Genomic DNA, 12575 nt, shown 5'->3' with positions numbered 1-12575 from the left:
ACAAAACAGAAAAAATCAAATACAAAAAATTAAAAAAAAATGAACGAAAAATCAGAAATAAGAAAATAAATATAAAAAACCGAGACAAAGAAAGAAAATAAAACAAATCAAGCAGAAAAACATTTAAGAAAAAAAAAAAGCAACGGCGTGTTCTGGCGCCGAGCCGGGGCGGGGACTCCTACGGGCTGGGTTGCCTGCCCGCGGGAGCCTGCCGGCCGTGCCACGGCGCCGCTCCGGGCCGCAACCAGGGGATTCCGCTCCCCTGGGTTGACCGCTGAGCCCGGGGACCGTGTCGTGGTCCCTACGCAGACCGCCGGGTCGCCGGGGGACTACCGGCCCCGGGTCTGCGCCCCGCCGACCGGGGAAGCAAGGGGACGGCGTGTTCCCCAGGCCGCCCCGCACCCAGGGGCAGCAGGGACATCCTGCCGCGCTGCTGGTTGCCAGCCGCAGGGACCCTACGGAGCGTGCCCGGACCGCCGACTTCCCGGCGCTGACGGGATTCCGCTCCATGGGTATGCGCTCCCGGGGACACGTGGCGTGTTCCTACCGCCGCGCCGGAGCGCGGCTGGGGACTCTGACCGCGGACATGGGTGCAGCCGCCCGGGGAGCCCTGTGGTGCGCTTCGGCCAAACCCGCTGCAGCCCGCGATGGGGGAATTCCTCCTCCCCTGGGCTGCGATGATCCGAGCGAGGGAGGAGCTCCGGGGAGCGCCCGGCTGCCTCCCGCCGCCAAGGAGCTGCTAGGCCGGCAACTCGGCCAGCCGCCGCTCGCGGCGCCCGGGCGAGTCCTTAACTAGAGTGTTAACAAGGAAGCGGAGAACCCGCCCAGTCTAATGCTGGCAGGCCCAGGACCGGAGACTGACCCGCCGCCTACCAACCATCCTGGGGGCAGGGACGGACTTACACCTCACTGAGCAGTGGGACCATTCCCTCCGGCTCACCACAGACTACGCACCAAGAGCAAACACCTACCAGAACAGGGGCTACCGACGCGGACATCGAGCGGCCCCTGCAACTCAATGCCAAAGAGGAGCCCTACCACTCTGCCGACCAGCAGCCACAGCCACCAGGGAGCTCAAGCATCCTCAATTCCCCGTGGCTCAGCCGCTCCAGTCCCTGCAGATCCTGCAGCGAACACAAGCTGACCGCCAGCTTGCCAAGAGGATGGCCCTCCCGCTCTCAACCGCTGTCCACCTAGACAGCAATTACATAGATCTCAACTACTGCGCCCAGCAACCCCCGCCAGGCCGAGGGCAAACCCACACTCACCCGACCCCACAGCCGGACACCCACACAAAGATGGCCACTCAGCCAAGACACCAAATCTAACTTCAGACTACCCCACTTAGCCAGCGGATTCGCATTCATCTGCCCAATCTGCCTAGCCGCCTCGACGCTTTAATCCATCTCCTGGAGGGGAGTCACCAGGTCACTGAGAAAAGGATCCAAAGCAAGATCCACCGCCTATTCAGACTGTGCCATACTGCAATGCCTGCCTTCGAGTCTCAGAAGAATGGGCCAAAGCACAAGCAGCTCCAGCTGGCGAAGAAAGCAACAGCAACAGAGCTTGCGGCCGAACCCCCGCCAGCCTGTGCCCCGCCCGCTGCATTCCTGCCCACACGAAGGGAAAAAGACCTCCAAGACCGCATGCAGAAAACCTATCCCAAGTATCCCCGAGCGGGTGGACGCGGGGCCCCTCTAGCCAGACGAACGCCTGCGCAGAGAAGGAGACCAGCAGCCGACGTCCTGCCAACAGGTTTACATCCACATCCTCGCAAGTGCGGCTCAATAAAGCTCATGCCGAGCTGAGACGTCTCAGCCGCCTATTTCCGAGAACACAACCAAACGTGACCTCCACCCAAGAAGGGTCAGCGCTCACCATACGTGGCCCCGACAATCTGCCCCGGAGGCCACAACTCTGGGCTGGCCCCGAGAAAAAGACGAACACCAGCGCAAGGGGAACGGACGCTGACTCCCCACCCGCATCTACGAGCCGCACACGCCGGAGGAGCAGGAGCACCCACCAGAACCGCCAGCGCACTGACAACTGCTGCGGGATCCATACCGCAAATCGACCAAACCACGCACCACAATATCATCCCCCATCATCCGGGCGGCCGACCCACGGCCCCAAAAGCCGCAGGCCGATCTTGCCGAGCAGAAGGTCGCATGCACCCGGCAGGTGCCCACCAATGGCACAACCGCGACACAGATCAAGATGCCACCACCCACACCACACCAGCCCAAACAAAGTCCACCATCAACCAACAACGGCGCTACCCGGCAGTGACCGTACAGCAAGATTACCAAACCGCGATAGACACCCCCTAGCGCAAGTGAGACAGTCGGCCCGATCCCGCGGCAAACCCACGCCCGCAACGGTCGAACGGGAACCGAGGCTCGGAGCCGAAAGGGATAGGACCCAGATCCACACATGCGCAGGCCGCCTGGATCGGGGAGCTCCAAGCGGAGCAGCATCCTTCGGCGACTTCGATCACCATCGACAAGCTACACACGAAGCTATCCGGCAGAGGCCGACCTCTGGGCAGGACACCGAACCAAGTGCCACCAGCCCTGCCTCAGACGGCACGCCCAAACGCAGCCGCCACTGCTCCAGGGGAACCAGAAAGAGAGGAACACCAACCGTACGACCCCAGGGCCCTCACAAGATACAGAAACTATTACACAGGACAAACCGCCCAAGCTATGCGAGAGGTCACTCGACGTCCCCCGTCCATACTGCTAACCATCCGCCGAGCGCCTCTACAAGCTACATTCCTGGGAGTGTTCGGACGCACGCCCAGGAACGCACGCGCCGCGCCGAGTGCAATCAATCGGCCCCTGCCCTCACTCACCGACTACAGAAAAACAAAAAAAACCTAGAGCGACTTCACTCCTCAAGAGAGTGGCAGCCAGGCTGTCCAGAAGCAAAGAAACCGCGCCCGGAAAGGACGGCATCCCCTACAGCCTGCTCAGGAAGCGAGACCTCGGCTGCTAGTGCTCTCCAGCATCTTCACCTGATGCCGGCGCTTTGGCAGGTCTCCACACCTCACATGGAACGAAGGCCATGCACCGGATCTGATCCGACAAAAAAGGAGGGCGAGCGAGACGACACCAAGCAACTGGAGACCCCTCTCTGCTCCACGCCTCGTACAAGCTCTACGCCGGCTGCCTGGAGCCAGGATCAACCAGGAGTGGGCGTCGACCGGGGAGGAGCCATCACCCGGCAGAAGGGCTATCTAATGCCAGTCAAGCCGAGGGTGCTTACGAGCAAACTTCCTGCTCCAGAACCAACCCTCCAGACGATGGCAGCAGGGCGCGGAAGCAGTGCCGCGATTAGCGTGGCTCGAAACACTGTCCAACGCCTTCGGCTCTCCATCCCCACCCACATTTTCAACACTCTGCGGGAGTTCGGGATGCCAGAGACCTTCCTATTGCCTGATTACATTTTTACATATTCACAGCACCCCCCGGGATCCTTCTAAAACCAGCACCTGCGCACAAACACAATCCGCGCTCGATGGGAAAAGGGGAAACCGCTGAGATCCGATCCATCCGGCGTAAAGGGGACTGCCCCTCAGCCCAATCATCTCAAAGCGTGGACCAAATGGAGCACTCCTGCGAGCGATCTACTCACATCCCAGAGAGGCGGCTGACGGCATCGACCTGCACGGCGAGAGGGTGAGCGTCTGGCTACGCGGATGACCTGGTCGATCGCGGACGACCCGAAGGGCTCCAGGGTATGCTCGTACACCACCTGGGAAGCCTCGCCGACTGGAACGGGTCTGCCGCTTATCAATGCCTGTAGAAGTGCGGTCCTCCAGCGTCGACCGGGAGCCACCAAAGAGACTCGGTGACTGGCGACGGAGGTTCCAGATCCAGGGCAAGCCACGGTCGTTCCGCTGGCCGGAAGGCGCGTCCAACACCTACGGCACGCCGACGGGCGTACGGTGCACGCAGTACCCCCGAGGACACCATCCGGGAGATTTCCTGCAGGACGCTGCCAAGATCGACGCATCCTGCTGGCCCCATGGCTAGAAGATAAGCCCTCAAACACTTCTTGATCCCCCGCATCGCCTTCGACGCTGAGAGGTTCCCGCCGTGGCAAAGGTGCCCTCAACAAGGCAGACAACACAACCTCCGCAGCTGGTCAAAAAGTGGCTGTACCCTGCCTCAAGAGAGCAGCAACGAGCTCATCTATATCGCCACAGACACGGCGAGCGCCAACGTCCCCGCATGGGAGGACCTCTTAGTGACATCAGATCGGTCATCAGCACGCCTTCCGCCTCCTGACGTGCCCGGACACCAAACGGTTAAGAGCGTCGCGGCGACCGCCCGCACGCTACACCGAGCACGCGAATCGGCAGGCATCCTCCAGGCCAGGACGTAAGCCACTTCACTGAGGCGTTCCATGGACGGGCGAATTCGGCCGAGACAGGTGGGACCCCGCCTCGCTGTGGATCCGAGCGCACGCAACGCCACGCGGGCCGACTAGGGAAGCGACTGGGCTGCCGCTGGGTCTGAGCTGAGGAGCGACAGAGCTGGAGTTCACTTGTGCCGCAGATCGGGACGGAGGAGCAGCAATACACCGTCACCCCGGAGGCCAGAGGCGTGCATGGAGAGGTCCTGAGGCACGCCGTCACGCGCTCTACGTGGAACCACCCTGAGGAAAAAACTCCGACCAAGAGAGGCAAGGCCTTAGTAGGTGACCAGCAGTGGGACTCCAGCAACCACTATCCTCCGCGGGACAGCTTCACCCGCTTCGGCCGACTGGCCGCTTACTACACGCGCCCGGCGAACGGCAACTGCGTCCGCTCACGGACGCCGTCGGCCCGGGAGAACGCGGGACAAACGCTAGAGGAAGTGCGGGTAACCCTGGAGACCCTCCCCACGTCCTGTGCCGCTGCAAACCCCTAACGCCAGGAGCACTGGGCAGCCTGCGCACAAAGAACGCGTACAAGACGCCTAGGAAGGCCAATCGCCCAACACTCGGTGAGATTCGAGCGGTAAAACGCACCATCCCCGCACCGACAAAAAGCCTGCTGCGGACCAGAAACATCCGTCGTCAACGGACGAGGACGGAAAAAGATCAACCTCGTCGACGTGAACCATCCCGTTCGAAAAGGACCCCGCGTTCCACCGAAGCGCGAGCCAGCAAACTCGAGAAATACGCCCCATGACTGAACCTGCGTGAGCAGAAGGGCTACGAAAGGTACTACACCGACCGCTCTGAATCGTCGGGGCGCTGGGCGCCTGGGACCACCTGGAACGAATGTGTCAGGGCCTGGTGGGGTGGGCGTCGCTAATGGACGCGACTCATGAGAACGCCTGAATGGTCTCGGACAAACTATCCGGTGGTCTAGAGACATTTCATCGAGACACATCACCGGCCACCGCCAACTACCAGAGAAGTGAGCCGATGATGGCTACCACGGCACCCACGGGGGGGAGGGCACCCTTACAACCCCACCCCGCAATTATCCACTACCAAACCATATCCCTGAGTCCTGAAACTTACCCAATCATGAGATCCACCTACGTCGAGGGTACCCTGTCCCCAATTACACGGCAGCGACTACCATAACCCACGACTGTGGTAGCCACTACTATGAGCGATGTCCCACCCCACCCCCCATTTGAAAAACTGCCCCCTATATAATCTTGACCCAACCACCGTAAACACCCCGCATTAGGAGACACTATACAGGCTGTATGTGATACTATATGCTGCAACCGTAACGCAGTCGCACAGCGTCCCATGCTCTAGTATGTTTCCGCCGATACCAACGACTGAACACATCAAACCTTTGTATCACCTTTCCTTTAATATATTTCTATTGCCTCTGGGTGAGGGGGAGAAGGGGGAGAGAAACCTGATCTCTCTGTGTTGTGTTTCAAGGAGTTAAAGCACGGTAATCTCCTGGTGTACCCAGGCAGGAAAGACCTGGGAGGAGGTAAAGAGGGGGGAGGGAATGGTTTATTTCCCTTTGTTGTGAGACTCAAGGAATTTGGGTCTTGGGGTCCCCAGGGAAGGTTTTTGGGGAAGACCAGAGCTTATCAGGCGCTCTACCCTAAGTCCTGATTGATGGCAGCACTACAGTATCTAAGCTGGTAATAAAGCTTAGAGGATTCATGCTGGTACCCATATTTTGGACGCTAAGGTTCAGATTTGGGAATTATACTATGACAGGCCCTTTGCCTAATTCAAGATCGCTGGAATGGGTCATATTTCTCTTCATGTTCATTCTCTTTCCAGGGGATTTGCACCTCCCTAAAATTGCTCTGTTATACTCTTTCCAATCTTTTTTTTCTTTAAATATGGAAACAATGGAATAGAAACATTATGGGCTGAGTTCCGCCATCACAAGCACACCCTGGACTCCTATTGTCATATAGGGAGGTCCCATCTGCATAACACAGGGTAGAATTTGGCCTCACATATCATGGCCAAAAAGAAATAAAAATAAAAAGGCAAGAAAAGTAAAAGAAGAAATAAAACACTGAATTACCTGAAATCCCCAAGTCACACACGGCTAAATTGACAGTCATTATCTCAGCAGGTCTGAGCTTCTTTTTCCGTTTCAAGGACATTAAAAGAACATAGCCATTCCCAAAAGTGGAAAGAACCCCTGTAATAAAAATATCAAAACAAACTGCACTTAAACAAAATTGCTGAGAAATGCTTCCCCACAATTCTTTGGCACAACAGTGTCTTTATTTTCATTCGGAGAGTTCCAGAGAGAGAGGTCAACAAACTAGAAGGAATTCGGAGAAGAGTAACAAAAAGGAGTACAGTCCAGGTGGGTGGGATTAGGGAACAATCACATGGAAGGCTGTCAATCAAGGAAACCGAAGAAGTGTGTGTGACAGTGCATTAAGAGTGACAGGTTGGAATTAGGTAAGGGAGAATTTAGATGCAACATCCACAAAAAATGTTCTAACTGTGAGATAATAGGCTATGGAATAGTGAGGCGTCACATCATTTAAATCTTGACAGAACAAAATCCTGGAGATTATAGTGCACTTAGTCCAGTCCCACTCTGGGAACTGCTGTGGTGGAAGGAAAAATCATCCTCTGGGGGAGGGCAGGTGATATTTGAATTGCTTGTCTCCACTGCGGGTGATCTAAGGGAAAAGACACCTTTGGTTTATGGCCAAGGCACTGTAAGAAAGTTATAAAAGACAAAAAGTGATCAAACCAGAGGCTGCTGACCTCTACTTCACTGCCACCAATCCCATTCAGGCAGCCAAACAGAGGGCTAGATATAAGCGGATGCCACTCTTGTCATGTTTTAAATTCCCAACAAGGACAAAGTCAACATGAAATGTGCCAAACAGTGGTGTACAGTGAGAGTGCAAAAATGGTGTAACCGGCTTTATTTATTTATTTTTAATCTTGTCCCTCTGCAACTCACCACACCTCACCCCTTTTCTGAATCATAGCAACTGTCTTCCTCCCATCCCCCTACTGACTTCCTTTCCCTGGGTGCCCGTGCCCTCTGCAGTTCCCACCAGAGTAAAACCAGTGTACCTCCCACCGAAGGAGAAAAGCAATGTCATGGACCATGGTAGCAACTAATAAGAGGATGTAACAAGGCATCTCAGTTATACAATTTGAAACAACTTCAGTAGTGTGCTGTGAGAGTGCATTACTATGCACAGTTTAACCCCATCCCTCCAGCCCCAGGGATAAATCCACACTGACTTAACAGGCAGTTTAAATGAAAACACATTTTCCCCCCTCACAGAATCGTCCACAGCAGTAGACATTCCTGCTCCACTTTTACACCTCATTTTCTATTTCCACAGAGGATTTAGTTCCAAAACATGTGTGCACTGCTTCAGCTTTGGGGTTTCTTTTTCCATTTGAACATAAAGATGCATTTCTGACATTCCAAAAAAAAGGATCTTGATCGTGGTCCTATTTAAATCAATAAGATCTGAGCTGTGAAGCCAACACTAGTAAGTCCAGGAGCATTAAATTCATTTTTATATTGAGTTGAGCAGCTCAAGGGAGGTAAAATGTAAAGATTGTGGTCAAAATTAAAGTGACCACAATCAAATGTTTAGAATAATTGAAAGAATGAAGTGAACGTTAAAGCATAAATAAATGTAGCAAATCAGAACAGAGTTGTTCCAGGCATAGGACTAGCTGCAGCTCTGTCCCCTTTCTGTTTTCTCCATGTACATGTCCACATGGTTGGGTCTTGTGCTCTTACCTGCCCCAGAGTAGAATCACACGATTCCTCCACTCTCAGACTAGGACCCAGGCTATAGTATGATGTGTATTAACTGTTCTTACCCTGCAGGTCCGACTGAATTCTGGCACCTGCAATTCTTCCCTTCAGGAGCCAGTGACCAGTGGTATATGGTGACCAATCGGCCTTTTTTAAACAAAAGTATTGTTTATTTAGCAGTAGATCAAAGCATAAGCAAAAAAGGATTTTAAAACAACAGTCTACAAGCATGTCTCTCTTACCCAAAGCCATCCCATCCCATAATGAAGACCTGGAGCTTGTCTGTACAGTGAGGTAATGCACACTACGGGGGTGTGACTTCTAAAGTGCACTAACTGGTCCAAGCAGACCCTGTAGGTATTCTTCAACATCATTCTGTTTTTCTATGTTAAAGCACACTAGGGAAATTTTAGTGCACGACAGCAGAGTCTGCATGGATCAATTAATGCACAACACATTAGTACACTTTAGAAACCAGACCATCCCCCCCATACAACTCATTATCCTGCCATGTAAACAAGCCCCTCGCCTAACTTCTCCATACAACGCCTGCAGGCTCCTGTACCTGTGTCTGAGTCTGGTCCCACCTCCATACCCTCCCACCCTCTTTGTCCCTGATCGACTGCCCTGCTTTAACCCCCCTCTGCCCAAGTCCCTTGCTCCCCTGTGTTTGGCAGGCCTTGGTCATTCCTCCTTAAATCAGTTGAAGGCTGGTCAGAGACACAGAGAGTCATCAAAGCTAATAGTTCTACCATCATCCCTTAACAACTCTTAAGTGTTTGCTGATAGGAGGCTATCTTGAGCCGTTCTTCTCCTTTCTGCCTGCATCCATTAACTTTAACCAATACAGTCATACACTAAATAACAACATCTCAATAACCAGGCTGTAAGGATCTGTGGACTAGACCCTAGGTTTGCAGAGCATGGACTAGCTGATGGTCCCACAATGCCGCCAGGAAGTAATGCAGTGCTGTAGCCAGGGAGCACTGTGGAGAATAAGCGCCACAGGAAGTACTGCCCACAGGACCCAGAGTGACAATACCCTGCAGCATGCTGATTGGTTAAGTACCCTATTTCATCCTGGAGGGTGGCCCAAGAAGTTGTCTGGGCAACCATATGGTTTTCAGGCTTGTAAGGACCCCAGATCTACCTCTGATCTTCAATTCTGGCCTGAAATCTGATTCCAGTCTGGTACTGTCTCTGACCCCAGCCTGACTATGACCCTGACTTTTCTAGTGATTCCTCCAAACCCTGCTCATCAACTACTGCACTGATGTGTGGACTCCAGTCCAGCTGCGATCACTAAGCCAGACTGCCTATACCCTGGTCCCTTATACAGGCCAACATATATTACTCATAAATTATCACAGTGCAGCTCCAAATCCATCACAATCACCTAGAAAAGACAGAGAGGAATGGAAAAGATCCTAGCTAGATCTGTGTGAATAACTGTTTTTGGGGGGCGGGGGAAGTTTTCTGGCCATACAGAAAAAAAATTCATTTTGGGCTGACCATAAACAAAATTTTTGGTGAACCCCCAAAATTCTCTCTCTTTCTCTCTCTCTCTCTTACTCGCACACACACACACACTTTTGTTAAAAATAAAATTGAAGTAAATTTCAAAATGAAAAGTCAAAATGTTTCAGTTTCAAAATCTTCAATTAAATATTTCAACTTTTTTTTGAAAACTTGGTTGGTTTGTTTTTCACACAAAATTCACCCAATTTGACTCTGTCACAAGGTAACTGGTGAGCCCAATTCAGACAATGGGTCTGGGATACATTTGGGACTATAAAGGGCCGTCAGAGGCCACGAAGTGAAAGGTGGAAGGGAGTGATGGGGACAGGAAAGGACGCCACACCAGAGTGGAGCTAACACCTGTGGTGGTTCCCTGGAGCAAGGGGACAGATGCTCAGGGAAGCAGCTCTGGGTCGACTGCTCCAGGAAGGGAGCATAGCTGGGTAGACCTGGGAAGCTGCCAGGAGCAGAAGCCCCATAAAATCCAGGGAGGGGTGACACTGAAGCTAGGGTTGCCAGGAGTCTGTTTTTTAACCAGAACAGCTCTCCGGGCCATTAAAAGCCCGATTGGTGTGGGACTGGCAGGCTCCCTACCTGGCTCTGTGCAGCTCCCAGGAAGTGGCTGGCATGTCCCTCTGACTCCTAGGTGGAGGAGTGACCTTGGGACTCCACACACTGCCTCCACCCTGAGCACTGGCTCCGCAGCTCCCATTGGCCAATGGGAGCTGCGCGGGCATCACCTGCAGGCAGGGGCAATGTGCCCTGGCCACCTCTCCACCTAGGAGCTGGAGGCACATGCTTCCTGGGAACCACCTGAGGTAAGTGCTGCCAAGAGCCCTCACTCCCACCCCCTCCCACACCCCAACCCACTGCCCCAGCGCTGAGCCCTCTCCTGCAATTCAAATCCCTCATCCCCAGCCCCACCCCAGAGCCCACCCCGTCATCCAGAGCCATCACCCTCCCCATGCACTCCAAACCCCTCAACCCCAATCCAGAGCCTCCTCCTGCACTCCAAATCTCTCGTCCCTAGTCCCCTCCCAGAGCCCACACCCCCAGATGGAGCCCTCATTCCCTTCCACACCCCAACCCCCTCCTCCGGCTCAGTGAAAATGACCGAGTGAGGGTGTGAGAGAGCAAGCACTGGACAGAGGGGAGATGGAGTGAGTGGGGGCGGGGCCTTAGAGAAAAGGTAGGGCGCGGCATGGCCTTGATGATGGGGTGGGGCAAGGGTCTTCAGATTTCCATGATTAGAAAGTTGGCAACCCTATCTGAAGCCTGAAAGAAAAGAGGTGAATTCGAAGACTGTTTTCTATTGATTTACTTGCCTGTTTTAAGAGAATAAACCTTCTTAAAAGGAAACTGGGCAAGGCAGCTAGTGTTTGGAAGCCCAGGAGAAGCCCTGCCCTGCGATAGACATGGATTTGTGAAATGTTTCAGCTGCCCTGAATTTATATTTTCCACTGAAAAAATTTTCAGCTGAAAATTTTAACCCAGTTGTAACCTTAACAGAAATGTCAGACAGTACAAAAAATACTCATTTCTCATTGATTCCAGCACTGCGCTCAGAGGAGTTGTTCACAATGGGAAATGACACAGGATTAGAACACTTTGTGCATACAACGACTGAAGCATTGAAATTTGTTTTAGCTCATTGTGGTTAACTCTAAAACACCAACAAACAGAACTTAAAACACGTCAGTTATTATCTTCGCTGTGCGTTTTACATTTTATTAGTAAACGTACCTTCCAGATTAGAGCTTGGCAACATTTTTCAGACAAATGGTTTAGTCACCAAAAAAAATACAGTTTCAGTCAATCCAGTTTATGAAATGGACACAAATTCATGGAATAATTTAGACTAAAATGAAGTTTTCAGGTTAGCGAAGTCCCAGGCATGTAATTTAATCCCTCATAATGACAATGAAGAGTGAGTGAGTGAGAGAGACTGTAGTCTAATGGCTACAGCACTCACCTAGTCTAAAAACGTAAGAATGGCCGTACTGGGTCAGACCAATGGCCCAACTAACCTACTATGCTCTCTTCTGACAGTGGCTGCAGCCAGATGTTTCAGAGGGCGTGGACAGAACAGGGCAATTACTGAGTGAGACACGCAAGCTCAAGTCCTTGCTCCATTGGCTATTTCATTATTTATATAAAGTGGAACAGCTTCAAATAAGAAAAAAATTGCAAGGACTCTGCCCAAGAGTATCACATAATCTAAAGACTAGGGCACTGTCCTGCAATATGGGAGACCCCACTTCACCTCCCATCTCCCCATCAGGCAGGGGGAGAATTGAACCCTTGCGTCCAAACATCCCAGGTGAGTATCCTAACCATTAGGATAAGGGCTATAAAGAAGGTCACCTCAGCTTCTGCCTCCATCAGTGCCTTAAAAAAATCAATTTTGGGTTAAAAGAAATAGGTTTCATTGGAACCAAAATGGGGTGGGGTTTTTTTGATTCGCTGAAATTTTTCATAGTTTTTTGGATTTGGTTTGATCCAAACCAAAATATTTTTTTTAATTCTTCAGAAGTGCCAGTGAACTGAAAAAGCAGTTATTTGCACAGCTCTGTTCCATATAATCCCCCCGTTAAGTACCTGATATTATTTCAGTGATATAGGTCTTTGTGAGACAGAAGGCATCCCCTTCCTCACTGTTCATTAAACATACTTGTGCAGATGCCTACTATCTACACCATTTGAGCCTTACTGTAAATAGTTAAATTGTTAATCTAATGCGGACAATAAATCTTCCCATTCTCTTTATCCTTTAACCTTTGCTAGCCCCATTTCTCACCTGGATGTGTATGCAACTATAATG

At 52.2% G+C, this 12575-nt stretch overlaps 1 protein-coding gene across 1 annotated transcript in view; it reads right to left on the bottom strand.

Moving 5' to 3' along the window:
- Positions 1–12575, bottom strand: part of OPN5 (opsin 5) — a 37377-nt gene that overhangs the window by 11682 nt on the left and 13120 nt on the right. The window contains exon 2 of the mRNA XM_032777622.1: positions 6509–6628. Coding sequence (XP_032633513.1) covers positions 6509–6628 — 120 coding nt within the window. The remainder of the gene's footprint in view (positions 1–6508; positions 6629–12575) is intronic.

Source organism: Chelonoidis abingdonii, chromosome 3 (assembly GCF_003597395.2).
Source record: "Chelonoidis abingdonii isolate Lonesome George chromosome 3, CheloAbing_2.0, whole genome shotgun sequence".
Lineage (NCBI taxonomy): Eukaryota > Metazoa > Chordata > Testudines > Testudinidae > Chelonoidis > Chelonoidis abingdonii.
The sequence above is the reverse complement of the archived record's forward strand: the minus strand, read 5'-3'. Positions and strand labels throughout refer to the sequence as shown.